The sequence below is a fragment of the Balaenoptera musculus genome, chromosome 3 (assembly GCF_009873245.2).
Source record: "Balaenoptera musculus isolate JJ_BM4_2016_0621 chromosome 3, mBalMus1.pri.v3, whole genome shotgun sequence".
Classification (NCBI taxonomy): domain Eukaryota; kingdom Metazoa; phylum Chordata; class Mammalia; order Artiodactyla; family Balaenopteridae; genus Balaenoptera; species Balaenoptera musculus.
The window spans coordinates 168,355,477-168,372,804 of record NC_045787.1 but is presented as its reverse complement, the minus strand read 5'-3'; the positions used below and the strand labels follow the sequence as shown (position 1 = coordinate 168,372,804).

Genomic DNA, 17,328 nt, shown 5'->3' with positions numbered 1-17,328 from the left:
GCCTCAACAAACTTCACTGAGAACTAACTTCGTTTCAGGTATTCTTCTAGGGCAGGGTTTCTCAACGCCCGCACCGTTGATATTTCAGACCAGATAATTCTCTTGGGGAAGGGGCTGTCCTGTGCATTGTAGGGTGTTGAGAAGTATCTCTGGTCTTTACCCACTCGATGCCAGAATCACCTCCATCCCCCAAGTCATGATAACCAAAAATGTCCCCAGACATTACCAAATGTCCCATGGGGGGTAAAATCGCCCACAGGTGAGAACCACTGGTCTAGAGATTAAAGATATAGCAATGACAAAATGAATTGATCTCAAGAAACTTACATTCTGGGGGAATGGGGATGGGGAGTTAGTGTTTAATGGGGACAGAGTTTCGGTTTGGGAAGATGAGAAAGTTCTGGAGATGGATGGTGGGGATGGTTACACATTGGGAATGGAATTAATGCCACTGAACTTTACATTTAAAAATGATTAGAATGGCAAACTTTATGTTATGCGTTTATATTAATATATATAACCACCATTAACGATAAACCAGACGAGAGCCAATCTTGGTTCACGCAGCAGCTCGGTGGCGGGCTGCAGCACCACGGACAGCTCCTGGAGGAAGGAGCTGCTGCTTTACAAATGTCCTTCGGTTCCAAATGCTTTTCCCCCCCTTCTTCATCCATCCAACTCCTACTCACTCCTCAGCGCCCAACCCACACGGTCACCACCCCTGCCCCACTCTGAGAAATCTCCCCATGTGCCTCCCAAGCCACTCTGCTCCAAAGATGTCAGCGCAGACTCCCTTGCCCATATCTGCTTCTCCGAGTGGGAGTTCTACGAAAGCAAAGTCTTACTCACGTTTCGGACCCCATTGCCCAGTACTAGAATGAACCTGGATTTCCCGCTCAGTGTCTCTTCCCAGAGCTCCACGTCCTCCAGCCAAGAGGTGCAAAGTCCAGATCTTGTTCTGGAGTCTCTGGGCTCTCCTTCCCTGCTGTGGGGAGGTTGCCTTTATGCCTTTGGCTTTCAGGGGCACCGACCCTGATGCAGTGAGTGGGGTAGCCACGTGAATAGATTGTTGTCTGAGACCCACATGGGGAGCCATCGTCTGTGCAATCTACCTGCATTTCCCGAACATCTCCTTTGTGCTGCGTGCTACTGCCCTGGCACATTACAGTGTACAAAACCAACCAAGTCTCTTTTGAAATTTCTATTCCAATAAGGGGGGGGGGTCCTAGAATAAACAAAGAAACAAGTAAATAATCTCAAATAGTGGTAAGTGTTATGAAAAAAGACTCATCAGGCTCCTCAATACCATAAACATAGAATTAGTGTATGACCCAGCATCGCCACTCCCAGGTATATACCCCAAAGAACTGAAAACAGGGATTCAGATGAATCCATGTACACCCATGTTCATAGCAGCACTATTCACAACAGCCAAAATGTAGAAACACTTTTTGTTTATCCACTGGTGAATGAATAAACAAAAAGTGGCACACGCATACAATGAAATATATGATTCAGCCATAAAAATGAATGAAGCACTGACACACACCACAATGTGGATGATCCTTGAAAAATGATGCTCAGTGAGAGAAGCCAGACACAAAAGATGGCATAGTAGATTATTCCATTTATATGAAATATCCAGAACAGGCAAATCCACAGAGACAGAAACTGGATTAGTGGTTGCCAGGGGCTGGGGAGGGAGAAGTAAGAGACTGCTTAATGGGTTGGGGTTTCCATTTGGGGTGATGAAAAAGTTCAGGAACTAGACAGTGGTGATGGTGGCACAACACTGAATGTACTTAATGTCACCGAACTATACACTTTCAAATGGTTAAAATGGTAAATTTTACATTATGCGTATTTTACCACAGTAAAAAAGAAAAAAAATAACACTGAAAAACAAATCAGACTAGATAATGGGATGGAAGATGATGGAGTGAGAGGCAAGGTAGGCGGTGAGATTAGGAAAGGCCTCTCTGAGGAGATTACTTGTGAGCTGACACCTGAATAATGCAAACATCTGGGGGAAGAGCATACCTGGCAGAGGGAGCAGCTTGTGCAAAGGCCCTGTGGTGGGAATGAGCCTGATGTGTTCACAGAACAGGTGAAAACCATCACAGTGATTAAGAGGGACAGGAGGTAACAACAGGCATCCATTCCTACTTAGGATCATGTATTGATATTAGTTTCCTGTGGCTGCCATAACAAAGTACCACGAACTAGGTGGCTCAAAATGATAGCTTTTTTTTTTCTCTCTCTCTCACAGTTTTGGAGGCCAGAAGTCTGAAATCAAGGTATTGGCAGGGTTGGCTCCTTCTGGGGGCTGTGAGGGAGAATCTATTTGGTGCCTCTCCAGCTTCCGGTGGTCACTGGCAACCTTCCATATTCCTTGGCTTGTCGATGCATCATCCTGATCTCACATGATGTGCCCCCCCCCCCTTCTCTTCTCTTATGAAGTCACTTGTCATGGGATTTAGGGCACATCTTAAATCCAGGATGATCTCATCTGGAGATCCTTAACTTAATTCCATCTGCAAGGACCCTTTTTTCCAAATAAGGTCACATTCACAAGTTCCAGGGGTTAGGACATGGACATATCTTTGGTGGGGGGGAGCACCATTCAACCTGCTACCAGTCTAAAAATAAAAACAGCAACAGCAAGAAACGCGCATAGAACTTTTCTCATGCTGCGGCACTGTGCCAAGCACCCTCCCTGCATCACCTCATTAAATGCCAAAAGGCCAGTACCCTGATGTTTCCATTTCACAGATGAGGAAACTGAGGTCCAGGAAGTATGATCACTTACCCAACCAAGTCCCCAGCTAGTGGCTGAGCCAGTGTCCCAATCCACTTATGGTTTGATTTCAGAGGGTGCATTCTTAACTCTATACCATTCTATGGTCTTCCAGGGAGGGGTTAACGCACGCACACCTGCAGGGGGCGCCTTTCCCTCGGAGGCCCCGAGCGAATGTGTCTGAGAAGGTTCTGTCTCCCCAGCACCCAGCCCCGTCTTCGGCACATGGCTCATCGTAAGTGGTCGGCTGAGGGACCCATGAAACGGGTCCATGAGGATATTATTTCCTCCCTCCCTCTTAATCTAAGGAATGAGGCCATCGCTGCCACTTATTTATTTGTTCCTTGTTTTGTTTTTAAATCTGTGATGCGCCATCAGGAAATCATTTCCGCTTCTGCCCCTGGTGAGGCTCTTGGAAATGCTCCCCTCTCAGCCAATGGAGAGCACCGATTCTGGCAGGGGGCTGTGCTTTTTGGTCAGCCCTGCCCCCATCCACCCACCCTGCACACAAAAGCAGCATAATTAACTGTCTTAAGGAAGCCGAGCCTCCGCCAGCTGCAAGCTGGCAAGAAGAAAATACCTCGGAGGCACGAGGACCAGGGACGCAGCCGCAGCCGAGCGAGGGGGAGCCGACCGCTGACTGCAAGCTGTTTCCCACCCGTGGACAAAAGCGCCCATCCGCGCCCGTCGCGTTGCCCTGGGTGACCTTCCTTGGATGCGGAGTCCGCGCCTGAGCGCATCTTCCTCGGACGCTCCGAAGGCGAGGGATGCCCGGCTGCATCCGCCCAAGGCTCTTCTTTGTTTGCGCGTAACCGGGAGAGGCCGCGGAGGTAGCCGGGACTCACGCGGAGGTGAATCCACTTTCTTTCTCCCCGCCCTGCCGAGGAAGACTGTCCGCAGGTATCTGCTGCTACAAACCCCCTTCTGGCAGATGGGGCGGGTGGGAGCAGAGAACCAGGGTCTTGTGATTCTTGGGATGCTACCACTTCCATTTTACCCCACGCTGAGAAAAGCATCCGCCCCACACACACACCCACAGTTCACCTCCCATGCCCACCGTTCACCTGGATGGCAGAGGATTGCACCATTTCCGGGACGTGCTTAGAGATTAGGCGGCTCAAACCCTCAGCCCCTCTCTGGGACGCTTCCTGAGAGACCGAAATGTACACGTCCCACCTCTGTGCATTTCCTATTTATAACACCGTGAGCGGATTTGGAATAGGATTTGATAGATGTGTACGTAAAAGCTTGCCTATGGGGTGGGGAGGAAGGGAAACGGTTGAAGACAGAGATTCCTCCTCCTCTGTCTGAACTTGTATGTGCTGATAATTCAGCACCATAGCGGGAAGGAACGCTTCTCAGCTTCCCGTCGCTGCCTTATTTGCCGTCCTCGAACGTGAAGTCGGGATCAGAGGGCGAGGGCGTCCAGGGCCCTGCGGTCACCCACACACACCCCTCATTTAGAGGATCGTTGGGCCAACATGTGTGGCCCCAGTCTCAGCTGTGGGTGGGGTGGAGGTGGGTGGTCCTTTCTGGGGGCTGAGGTCACACCCAGCTCAGGATAAGGAAAACAGACGCAAAGACCACTCCCTTCAGAAAGGAAATGAATTTCCATCGATGGGAACTTTCCCTTGCAGTAAGTTCCTGGGCAGTTGTTGCCCACAGCATCAGAAAGACATCTCTCTTTCTCTCTGTTTTCCGTACTGCGTCTTACTGTCCCTCCTCCATGAATGAATGACGACATTCAGGGCAGTGACAAGAATGGAGTGAGAAACTCTAACTGAAGTGGGGGAGGGTCGAATTTCAGACATCCCGTCCCCCCTGCCTAGCCCTCACCTGTCTCCGGCTCCCTCTGAGCCCCAATCCCAAATGCAGACCCTCCATCCACAGGGGCTTAGGTCCAGCGAGGGGATCTGGAAGACACACCCAAACTGAGAGCCACCCACCAGCTCTAGAGGGGCAGCCGCATTGAGTGGGGAGGGGGGAGGGGCTGGAGGCGGGACCTTAGGTGCTGGCAAGTGAGGATGACAACTTCTCAATCTCGGATCTATGGACATTTGGGGCTGGATCATTCTTGGTCATGGGGTACCATCTGGGGCACTGGAAAGCACTGAGCAACATCCCTGGTCTCCACCCACTTGATGTCAGTAGCACACCGCCCTCCTCCCCCCCCTCCCCCCCCCCCCGCACTTGTGACAGCCAAAAATGCCTCCAAACATTGCCAAATATCTGGTGGGGGAAGGCAGAATCACCGCCAGTTGAGAACCACTGGCTTAAAAGCTCAGAACCTGTACTATTAGTTGAGTCATAAGATCCTGGGGTTTATGCCCAAAGGGATCATAGAGATCCTTTCTAGACCAATTCTTTCATTTACAGGCAGGGAAACTGAGACAGGGGAAGTCTGCCATGCCCCAGGGTAGACCCAAATTCAGTCCCAGTCGGCAGTTCTCACCACACTCCCAGACAGCCCAGCACTTAAGCCCCACCTAGAGTGCTGCCTCCCATCCCATCCTTGCCCCCAGCTGGTTCCTCGCAACGATAAAAACAAAACTGGCATTTTGTGGTTGGTAAAAATGATGATCCTGATTTCCAGCCCCAGGCACTTTCCTCACTTCCTTTTTCAGTCCTAGGGTCAGGTTGTCAGGACTTGCTTCTTCATTGGGGGAGGGGAGGGGACAGGGACAGGACAGGTGGGCTGGAGCAGATAGAGGTGGGTTGGCGTTAACCAGGTCTTGTCTGAATGTCAATCCCAGCAAGGAAGCTTAATTATATCAGTCATTTAGTGTAAATGACTTTAATTGGATTTATTGCTTCCTAGTTGAAGTCCAAGGTAAGGGAGGGATGGTGAACCATGCAGAGGATGGATTTCAGAGCTTCAAAGGGGGGGGGGTGCTTTTAGCTGGAGGCTCAGCCCCTCCTTTGGTTTCAAACTCCAGACCCACATGTGTTCAGCTTTCTATGCCTCCGTTTTCTCACTGGTGAAATGGAGAAGCCTCATGGGGCTGGAAAATGATTCAATAAGACAATGGACACAAGAGCTCTTTGCAGATCCATCTCTGAAGTTCTGTGTGTGAGTGGGGAGTTGTCGTTATGATGATTGTCCAGTAAAACCTCCATCCACTGCCCTCCTTCAGGATTCATCCTTGCTTCAAGTCGGTGCCTCTTCCCAGCTCCCATGGGGACCACTGAAGCCACGCTCCGGATGGAAAACGTGGATGTGAAGGAAGAATGGCAGGACGAAACTCTGCCCAGGTACAGCTCCCTAGGTGTGCGTGTCAGACGTGGAAGGAGTGGCCCCGACGCTGCTCGCAGGTGTGAGGCAGAGACACCCCAGCTGACCGGGCCAAGCGCATAATTGATATTTGCTGAATTATTTAAGATTGATTTCCCACCTCCCTCCCCCGCCCATCCCTGCCCAAAGTGCCAAAATAGCTCCCATTCCCACACTATCATAAGAATTCTAAACATTCTTCTAAAACCATCTCATGGGCTGTTACAATATTCTTACCTGGGTTTCCATGAATTCAGGTAACGGCGTGTTTTTACCTGCAGCAGCCAGAGGGACTCTGTCATACCCCTTAAAAGCCCTGGGGCAGGGACTTCTCTGGCGGTTCAGTGGTTAAGACTCTGTGCTCCTAATGCAGGGGGCCCGGGTTCGATCCCTGTTCAGGGAGCTAGATCCCTCTTGCCACAGCTAAAGATCCCGCACGTGGCAATGAAGATCCCGCGTGCCGCAACTAAGACCCGGCACAGCCAAAACAAAACAAAACGAAACAAAACAAAAGGCACGGAAACAGATTCTCCCCCAGAGCCTCCAGGAGGAACCAGCCCTGCCAGTGAAACTGATTTCAGACTTACTTCTTTGTCTAGATTCGTAAGAAAATACATACATGTCGTGTTGCTGTTGTTGTTTTTATTTTTAATTAATTAATTTATTTTTGGCTGTGTTGGGTCTTCATTGCTGCGCGCGGGCTTTCTCTAGTTGCGGCGAGCGGGGGTTACTCTTCGTTGCAGTGCGCGGGCTTCTCACTGCGGTGGCTTCTCTTGTTGCGGAGCAGGGGCTCTAGGCACCCGGCCTTCATACGATTGAATATGCTGAGTATTTCACATACTTGTTTACAGTCTGTTCCCCGCCATGGAACCCACGAGAGCAGGGGCTTTTGGTTTGATCACAGGCATACAGTTGATGCTCAGTGGATATTGGGTGAATGGATGACGGTCGTTGGTACGAATTCAAAATTGTAGGAAGCAAGCTGTGCGTGCCCACTGCTGAGATACTTGTCTCTCTGTATTCTCCTCTGGCGAGGCGTTGGGTAAGAGAAAATATAGTCAGCACAGGCTCCCCTTAATTCGTTGGCTGTATGCAACTGCTCATCTCCCTCCCACTTTTTTTTTGGCCAGTTTGCAGGATCTTAGGATCTTAGTTCCCCAACTGGGGATCGAATCCGTGCCCATGGCAGTGAAAGTGTGGAGTCCTAACCACTGGATCGCCAGGGAATTCCCTCTCCCTCCCACTTTAATGCAAGGAGTTTAGCCACAGGAGATGATGTCCAAGAGTTAGTTGCATAACCATCTAGGAAGGAAGAGTCAAAGGGACTGGGCATATTCACCCTGGAAAAGAGAATTTGGAAAGGATCTCCAGCTCCAGATAATCTCAGTCGGTGAGGGTGCCCAGGGCAGAACAAGGATGATGGACAGGCATGAAAGGGATGCAGGTTTGAGTCTAAAGTAGACTCTTTGGACTCAAATGGTCCAATCTGTGCATGCTTTGTACGGCCAGCCGGCCCATTCAAAAGCAAAATGGGCTGATGGGGGGAGGTCTGGAGCTTCCTGTCGACCTGTCCCAGGAGAAGATGTGATGTCAAGGGCATCACCCCCTCATTTGAGAATCTTTAGCCCTCTCTCCAGTCTAGTCATTTTCAGTGTCGATGTTTCACGCACATCCTTATGATTCTTAAAGCGATAGATGGGGACTTCGCTGGTGGTGCAGTGGTTAAGAATCGCCTGCCAATGCCAGGGACACAGGTTCGATCCCTGGTCCGGGAAGATCCCACATGCCATGGAGCAACTAAACCCATGCACCACAACTACTGAGCCTGTGCTCTAGAGCCCACGTGCCACAACTACTGAGGCCCCATACTGCAACTACTGAAGCCCATGTGCCTAGAGCCCATGCTCCACAACAAGAGAAGCCACCTCAATGAGAAGCCCGTGCACCGCAACGAAGAGTAGCCCCCGCTCGCCGCAACTAGAGAAAGCCCGCGCGCAGCAACGCAGCCAAAAATAAACAAAATTAAAAATAAATAAATAAAGCGATAGATGCCCCGCCTCAGAGTAGACGAGACTCTCTTGTCTGCGCAGTACCGTTGTCTTCAGAAAGGCAAGTATTTCGGGAAAGAGACGGCGACTTCATTGGAGCCGACCTCCTGTTCTCTCACTGTTAAAATGTTCTTCGTTCTACACTCCCTCTTATAAGTCTTTCTCTTTAACTCAATACAAGGAGTGCTGATGCCTGGATTTGTAGAAAGGGGTCTCATGACACCCGGACCTGGCAGTTTGCGCAAATTAAGGACTGTTTTTGTCAGGGGCTCCTGATGTGGCTAGGAATGCTCCAGAATGGGCAAGAGCCGCCTTGGGGAGCTGTCCCTCGTTCCCGGCATGGGAGATATGTTTCCTCCCATGGAAAGGGTGGAAACAGATGGGATGATCTCTGTGGGTTCCTTCCAGCACCAAACAAACACCCGGGGTTTGGGGGCGTCTCCAACCAGTGTCAGCATCACTTACCCTGTGGTCCCGTGAACTCTGGCCCCTGTCCGAGACCAAAGCGTCCCTCGGTCTGGACTTTGAGAACCTTCTGATACAACCCTGCCTGCCCGGGTGGCAAACCCCAACCCTTCCTGGACATAAAAAAATTCTCTGATGACAGCACAGGACTCACCTTGCTCACTCTAATTTTATTTCAAGCGACACAGCGGAACCAAGAGGGCACAAGCTGTGGAACCGGACAGCCGTGGGTTGAGATTCCAATTCTCCAGTGGGCTCGCTTGCCCACCTTGGGCAGCTCTTCGAGCATCTTTGTGCCTCAGTTTTCCTATCTGTAAAATAGGGACAGTCATTCCTGGCTCCCGAAGTTGTCACGAGAATTCGATGAGGTATGAGTTGCGAGGCAGCTGAGCCGGGCTGTCTAGATGCGGAGGGCTGCCCACGGGACTTGCTGCCCTCAGCATCATTCTTATCAGCTTGTACCTTGTTCACTCTGGTTCCTTTTTCCCATCCCCCCATAAAAGAGACCCTCCTCTCCCAAGCCTTGTTGAGACAAAGTGGAGCTGACTGCAGCTGCAAATGTGAATTTCAAGTGAGTTTCCCCAGCTGCAGAGGGCTCCTCTCCCTTTTCAGTAGTTCAGTGTTTGCAGGATAGTGGCCTGGCTGTGCAGCCCTGGGGTCGGGAACATGCATTCATCAAGGCTCTGTCCTCCTCGTTCTGGGAGAAATGAGTACAGCTCCTTATACAGCGTCCAGCTGCAGCTCAACATAAGCACCTCTGTCTGATGCCAGACAACCCCCAATTCTATTCCTTCGAGCTCAGTGATCCCTTCCTGGGTGGGATCCTCGAGCTGCCCTGGGTGTGTCCGGGTGCTCCCCCTGTGCCCACAGCCCCCTCCTGCTGCCATTGCCGTGCGGCGTCTTCCTGCACCTCCTGCTCTTCTGCAGGTACCTGTGGACCCTAGCTGAGAAAGGGCAGCCTGGAGACGATCCATCTACCTGCCTTGCCTCCACATTCATTCCTTCTAGTGATATGCACCGACTGTATGCCAGGCCCTGGGTGAGACGCTGGGGACACGTGGAGAACAGGAGAGCCGCCCTTGTGGGGTGTTTACAGTCTGGCGCAGAGACAGGCGGTCCCTTATAACCTCACAGACCAATGAAAAACTGCAGCTGGGTTCTTGGCACCTGGAGAGCGCCAGGTGGGGTCTGACTGGGTTGGGGACATTGGGGGAGGCGCTGACCCTGAGCTCTGAAGGATGAAGAGGTACGAACAGGGGAAAGAGGCTGGAGGTAGGGGTCAAGCATTCCAAGCAGAGAGAGCAGCACGTGCAAAGGCCCTGAAGCCAGCGGAAGCAGATCGAGGGACTGAAGAAAGGTTGGGTGGGGAAACTGAGGACCAGGGTGGGAAAGGGCTTGGCCCGGGTCTCACAGCTAAGGAGAGGCAGGTACAGGGTTAGATGTCTGAATGGTGTCTCAGCCTGCTCTGCCTTCTATAACCGAGTGGTCGTGGGTTTTGCTTGTAACTTTTTTTTTCTTTCCTTTTTTTTTTTTTAATTGGAGTGTAGGTGATTTAGAATGTTGTGTTTCTACTGTACAGCAAAGTGAGTCAGTTATATAGATACATATATCCACTCTTTTTTATTTATTTTATTTTTGGCTGCATTGGGTCTTTGTTGCGGTGCATGGGCTTCTCATTGCGGTGGCTTCTCTCGTTGCGGAGCACGGGCTCTAGGCGCACGGGCTTCAGTAGTTGCAGCACGCGGGCTCAGTAGTCATGGCACATGGGCTTAGTTGCTCCACGGCATGTGGGATCTTCTCGGACCAGGGATGGAACCCGTGTCCCCTGCATTGGCAGGAGGATTCTTAACCACTGTGCCACCAGGGAAATCCCTTCCACTCTTTTTTAGATTCTGTTCCCATATAGATCATTACAGAGTATTGAATAGAGTTCCCTATGCTATACAGTAGGTTCTTATTATTTCTCTATTTTATATATAGTAGTGTGTATGTGCCCATCCCAATCTCTCAATTTATCTCTCCCCCTGTAACTTTTTATTCTGACATGGTCCCAAGCTTAGAAAAAAAACTATAAGAATGGTATAAGGAGTATCTGTAAACTCTTACCCAGATTTGCTGATTGTTAAGATTTTACTTCCTTTGCTTTATCATTCTCTCCCCCAACCCCCGTCTCTCTCTTCTGCCCCTGTCTCTCCCTGTGTCTGTCTGTCTGCTGTCTGTCTCTCTATCTATCTATGCTCAGTCTCTCTTTGTATCTGCCCGCCCCTGCACAGGGCAGGCCAGGCAACGTCCCTCCCCCAGCCCAACACACGCACAGAGGTGATTTCCTGTTGCCCAGCTCAGCAGTCCCTCATGCAGGAGCCGTGGGTTTGGGCCAGGAAGTGATGGCAGGCTCTGAGCAACCTCAGCATCTTCTGCCCTCCTCAACTGCGCCGTTCTCTTTCCTGTGCTCCAGCGATGCTGGGCTATCATAGCAGGATACCACACCCCAGGCAGCTTCAACAGCAGACATTTATTCTCTCACAGCTCCAGAGGCTGGATGTCTGAGATCAAGGTGCCAGCAGGGTTGGCTTCTGGTGAGGGCTCTCTTCCTGGCCTTCTCACTGCATCCTCACGTGGTCTTTCCTCTGTGCTTGCATGTGCAGGGGGAGCTTTCTCGTGGCTCTCCCTCTTCTTGTAAGGTCACAGTCCTAGGGGATCAGGGCCCCGCGCTTTTTTGTTGTTTTTTTTGGCCATGCCGCGCGTGTACACAAAACGGGCATGTAAGTTGTCTTCAGTCTCAATCTGAAAAAAAGATGCCTCTTTAAAACCTTCTGACTTAATCTGAAGCTTGCTTTTTTTCTTTTTTAAATGGAGGTGAAATTTACATAACAGAAAAATAACCATTTTATTTTATTTTATTCTGTGCCATGAGCATGTGGGATCTTAGTTCCCCAACCAAGAGGTGATGGAGCTGGGGGAGACCAGAAGAGCAAGATGAATGGACAGAGGTGTTGGAAATTACAGAGAAGGAAAAAGGGCAGATTTAGCTGAGTATCTGAAACCACCAAAGTTGCCAATGGATAATTCTTGAATGCCTTTCAGCAGTTCCCTCTCTGGTTCTCCCGACTTAACTCTGCAGGAGTCCTGTGATAAGCCCCAGTGTTGCTGGCCCAGCATTGAGCCTTGGAAAAGCCTACTTATGCCCAGAAAGAGTTTCTGCTGTTACCCTGCACCAGAGGTGGCCGCCGTCAAACAGAAACAGAGGCTGGAAAACCCTGGAGGGGAGACCGAGGCAGCACAGCCGATCTTAATGCCGTCGAAGCCCTGGGGCACCAGTTGGGAAGCAGGAGGCATGTTCAAAGGTCCTGAGGCCCACAGTTTATTCCCAATTCCCTTCTTTCACACCGTGAGTAACGTTAAGCCAGAGGCTAGGATCTGAGGGTAGAACTCGGTCCAGGAGCCACCTCTGAAGCCAGAACTATTGCAATAACAGCTGATTCCGGGTGACAGGTGTTTCTAGATTTTGGCCTTTCCCCACCACTTACATCATGTGCCCTCACTCGCTCCTTCCTTCAAAACCCTTGCTGAGGGCTGCTTCTCCCAGGTCCAGGCCCGTGACTCACCAGAGCAAGAGAGGAAGAGGCACTTCCTCCCCTTCAAGGGCTCACAGTCTGCCCAGGAAACAAGCAATTAGCACACAGTACCACAGATTCTGTGCTAAAGAAGTCTTCTGAGGCAGAATGCAGGGGCGGGGCGGATGTCAGATTCAGATGGGGCCTCCTGGAGGACGCTGACCTAGCCTGAAAGGCTGAGCAAGTTCACCAGTCAAAGAAAGCAGGAAGTGACCCTCTAGGCAGAGGGGGTGGGATGTGCAAACGCACTGGGGCAGAGAGGACCTTGGCATGGTAGGGGATGCAGTAGGAGAGAAGTTTGGATTTCACGCTGAGAGGGCGTGTGAGTTTCCCAGAGCTGCCATAACAAAGTACCAGGAACTTGCTTAAAACAGAAGAAATGTTTTCTCTCACAGTTCTGGAGGCTAAAAATCCAAAATCAAGGTGTCAGCAGGGCCATACTCCCTCTGAAGGCTCTAGGGAAGGATGGATGCTTCCAGCCTCTTTCAGCTTCGGGTGGTGGCCGGCAATCCTCTGCCTGCCTTGGCTTGTAGATGCATCGCTCCAATCTCTGCCTTCCTCCATCTTTTTTTTTTTTAAGCTTGTGTTTTATTGTTTATTTTTACTTTTTAAAATTTTTATTGGCGCACAGTTGATTTACAGTGTGTGTTAGTTTCAGGTGTACAGCAGAGTGAATCTGTTATACATACACATATATCCACTCTTTTTCTTTTTTTTTTTTGCTGCGTTGGGTCTTCATTGCTGTGCGCGGGCTTTCTCTAGTTGCAGCAAGTGGGGGCTACTCTCCGTTGTGGTGTGCGGGCTTCTCATTGCGGTGGCTCCTCGTGTTGTGGAACACGGGCTCTAGGCACACGGGCTTCAGTAGTTGCAGCACGCAGGCTCAGTAGTTGCGGTGCATGAGCTCAGTAGTTGTGGCGCACGGGCTTAGTTGCTCCGTGGCACGTGGGCTTCCCAGACCAGAGCTCGAGCCCGTGTCCCCTGCATTGGTAGGCGGATTCTTAACCTCTGCGCCACCAGGGAGGTCCTGCATTCGTTTTTAGATTCTTTTCCCATATAGGCCATTAAAGAGTATTGAGTAGAGTTCCCTGTGCTGTATAGTAGGTCCTTATTAGCTATCTCTTTTGTATATAGTAGAGTGTATATGTCAATCCCAATCTCCCAGTTTATCCCTCCCCCCGACCCCCTGGTAACCATAAGTTTATTTTCTACATCTGTAACTCTATTTCTGTTTTGTAGATAAGTTCATTTGTACACTTTTTGCGGATTCCACATATAAGCGATATCATGTGTTTGTCTTTCTCTGCCTGACTTACTTCCCTCAGTATGACAATCTCTAGGTCCATCCATGTTGCTGCTAATGGCATTATTTTGTTCTTTTTTATTGCTGAGTAGTATTCCATTATATATATGAGATATACATTTATTTATTTATTTATTTATTTATCCATTCCTCTGTTGATGGACATTTAGGTTGCTTCCATGTCCTGGCTATTGTAAATAGTGCTGCAGTGAACACTGGGGTGCATGTATCTTTTCGAATTATGGTTTTCTCCAGATATACACCCAGGAGTGGGATTGCTGGATCATATGGTAGCTCTATTTTTAGTTTTTTGAGGAACCTCCATTCTGTTCTCCATAGTGGCTGTACAAATTTACATTCCCACCAACAGTGTAGGAGGGTTCCCTTTTCTCCACACTCTCTCCAGCATTTATTGTTTGTAGATTTTTTGATGATGGCCATTCTGCCCGATATGAGGTGATACCTCATTGTAGTTTGTTTTTTTTTAATAAATTTATTTATTTGTTTGTTTTTATTTTTGGCTGAGTTGGGTCTTCGTTGCCGTGTGTGGGCTTTCTCTAGTTGCAGCGAGCCAGGGCTACTCTTCGTTGCGGTGCACGGGCTTCTTATTGTGGTGGCTTCTCTTGTTGCAGAACACGGGCTCTAGGTGCGCGGGCTTCAGTAGTTGCAGTACGCGGTCTCAGTAGTTGTGGCACATGGGCTCTAGAGTGCAGGCTCAGTAGCTGTGGTACACGGGCTTAGTTGCTCCGCGGCATGTGGGATCTTCCCGGGCCAGGGCTCGAACCCGTGTGCCCTGCATTGGCAGGCGGATTCTTAACCACTGCGCCCCAGGGAAGCCCCTCATTGTAGTTTTGATCTGAATCTGCCTCCATCTTCACACAGCCTTCTCCTCTGTGTCTCTGTGTCCAAACTTGCCTCTTCTTACGAGCATACCACTGATTGGCTGTAGGGCCCACCTTGCTCCAGTATGATGTCATCTCAACTTAATGCTGTCTGCAACAACCCTATTTCCAAACAGGTCACATTCCCAGGTTCTGGGAGTTAAGACCTGAATTATGTTTTGGGAGGGATGCAAGTCAGCCCACACCAGAAGAATAAAGCCACACTGTACACCTGGTGGATTAGGGGGAACCCCACTTTTTACATGGGTTTCCCAGCACAGACTGAAAGCAAGTGCTGCAGGGAGCCCTCTGGATCCACTTTGAGTTCGTGAAGGGGCTTCAGCTCTGCATTAGCTGAGGTCTTCCTGGGGCTTGTGGAAATAACCAGGTCTCACCTGACCTTGAAAGCTGCAGCCCTGTGGACCTGTGGGGTTTGTTCACATGAGCAGACTGGACACAAGGGGACAGTAGAGGGCAATGACCGGATTCAGCTCTACCTCTGTGAGTGGTTCGTTCTGCCCTTGGGCATCTTCTGGTTTAGCCTCCGTTTCCTCCTCTGTGAAATGGGCTGCTACCTGCCTCACAGGGATACTGTGAGGAGCAAACAAGATGATGATGCCGTCAACATTCCGACAGAGTGAGTGCCCTGTCCGTGGGGGTAAATTACGGTTCTAGCTGATTCTAGAACAACAGGGATTACAGCCTCAGACTGATGGAAACAGGGAAGGCAGAGTAAATGAGGGGAAGGAGCCGGAAGGAAATCCCGACACCCAGGTGAGCAGGGGTGGCGGACAGTCAGCTCCTGGTGGCGGTTACCATGCACGGAGGGCAGATCTGATTCAAGAAAAGACTGATATCTAGACTTTTTGTGTCGTATCTCTGATTTGACAGCAAATTTAAAATGTTGTGAAATGCTGTGTGGGCAGGATAAAACTAGGGGTGGTGCATCAGCTGTCAGCCTGCAATTTCAGAGCATGATTTTGGGTAACCTTGCAAGTAGGTGGTGTGCCTCCTGTACTCCCGGATCCCGGACTTATTGGTGAGTTACCAGCTGCCCTCCCCGCGTTGAGAGCAGGGGTGTCAGCTACAGACAGAGGGACCAGAGCAACGTGTACACGAAATGGGCGTGTGAGTTGTCTTCAGTCTCAATCTGAAAAAAAGATCCCTCTTTAAAACCTTCTGACTTAATCTGAAGCTTGCTTTTTTTCTTTTTTAAATGGAGGTGAAACTTACATAACATAAAAATAACTATTTTATTTCATTTTATTTTATTTTATTTTTGGCCGTGCCATGGGCATGTGAGATCTTAGTTCCCCAACCAGAGATCGAACCTGTGCCCCCTGCATTGGAAGCGCGGAGTCTTAACCACTGGACCGCCAGGGAAGTCCCCAAAATAACCATTTTAGGGTGGGCCCTAATTTTTAAAAATATTTACTTATTTATTTATTTGACTGCACCGGGTCTTAGTTGTGGCATGTGGGATTTTTAGTTGCGGCATGTGGGATCTAGTTCCCTGACCAAGGATCGAACCCAGGCCCCCTGCATCGGGAACGTGGAGTCTTAGCCACTGGACCACCAGGGAAGTCCCAAAATAACCATTTTAAATGAACAACTCACATGTTGTGCAGCCATCACCTCTATCTAGTTGTAAAACGTTCCATCACCCCAAAATGAAACCCTATCCCCCTGGCAACCACAAATGCACCACCTGTCTCTGTGGATTTGCCTGTTTTGGACGTTTCATATAAATGGAATCACACATTATGTGGCCTTTTGTGTCTGGCTTCTCTCACTGAGCATCATGTTCTCAAGGTCCATCCACATTGTAGCAGGTGTCAGCGCTTCACTCCTTTTCATGGCTGAATAATATTCCACTGTATGGATGGACCATGTTTTGTTTATCCGTTCATCACTTGGTAGACATTTGGGTTGTTTCCAATGTGATCACGCTGCAGTGAGCATTCAGGTATGAGTTTTTGCATGGATATGTGTCCTCATTTCCTTTGTCATTTTTTTTTAAATAAATTTATTTATTTATGTCTGCGTTGGGTCTTCGTTGCTGCGTGCGGGCTTTTTCTAGTTGCGGCGAGCGGGGGCTACTCTTCGTTGTGGTGTGTGGGCTTCTCATTGTGGTGGCTTCTCTTGTTGCAGAGCACAGGCTCTAGGCGCCCGGGCTTCAGTAGTTGTGGCACACGGGCTTAGTTGCTCCGTGGCATGTAGGATCTTCCCGGACCAGGGCTCGAACCCGTGTCCCCTACATTGGCAGGAGGATTCTTAACCACTGCACCACCAGGGAAGCCCTTCATTTCCTTTGGACCTCTGCTCTATTTTGACTTTTGACCCCTATGAGAGCAGGGCGACATCTGATTCATCCTTTACCTCCAAGACCCTCCAAGACCTCCAATGCACCTGGAAGGGTAGTGGTTACTCAAAGAACATTCAAAGCATGGTGAATGGGAGAAAGGTGGGCGGGGTGGCAGGTGCGGAGGAAGAAGCATGGATAGATCCCACCCGACAGAGGGTGCCAGCTCATGCCCTACAAGGAACAGAGGTGATGGAATAAATGGTTTTGTTAAAGGAAAAGAAAAAGCATTCTACTGTCCTTCCCCATCTAACCAGCTCCCATTCCAGCTGAGCTGGGACTGCTGAGTTGCAGAGATGAATTAACGCTGCAGTGCTTCCCTGAGCCAGCACACCCTGCAGCTAGAGCCTCTGACAGCCCCATGCACTCTGCAAAACCCTCTGCCTGGAACTATTTCCCTAGGGAGCAAAGGAGCCAGAGCACGTGGGTCAAAGTCAGGCGGCATGAGCTGTGGTCCAAAAAAAAAAAAACAGTCTGGGCATTGCCAGAGAAACAGGTCTTATTTTGCAAATTCGTGCTCCACCAAGCATTAAAGGGGCACAAATGTATAGCTGGCTGCCTTTCTTTTTTTTTAAAAATTTACTTTTTAG

At 49.8% G+C, this 17,328-nt stretch overlaps 1 protein-coding gene and 1 long non-coding RNA gene across 3 annotated transcripts in view; one reads left to right on the top strand and one right to left on the bottom strand.

Annotated features, from left to right (window-relative positions):
* The first annotated feature begins 3,206 nt into the window (after positions 1-3,206).
* The window catches only part of ATCAY (ATCAY kinesin light chain interacting caytaxin), a 35,842-nt gene continuing 21,720 nt past the window's right edge, over positions 3,207-17,328 (top strand). For both annotated transcript variants that reach the window (XM_036846445.1, XM_036846444.1), the window contains exons 1-2: positions 3,207-3,697; positions 5,932-6,049. In XM_036846445.1, the coding sequence (XP_036702340.1) occupies positions 5,973-6,049 (77 nt within the window). In that variant the 5' untranslated portion in view covers positions 3,207-3,697; positions 5,932-5,972. The remainder of the gene's footprint in view (positions 3,698-5,931; positions 6,050-17,328) is intronic.
* Positions 6,803-17,328, bottom strand: part of LOC118892173 — a 52,170-nt gene continuing 41,644 nt past the window's right edge. The window contains exons 4-5 of the long non-coding RNA XR_005019248.1: positions 8,736-8,892; positions 6,803-7,095 (exon numbers count right to left, since the gene is read on the bottom strand). This is a non-coding gene — a long non-coding RNA (uncharacterized LOC118892173). The remainder of the gene's footprint in view (positions 7,096-8,735; positions 8,893-17,328) is intronic.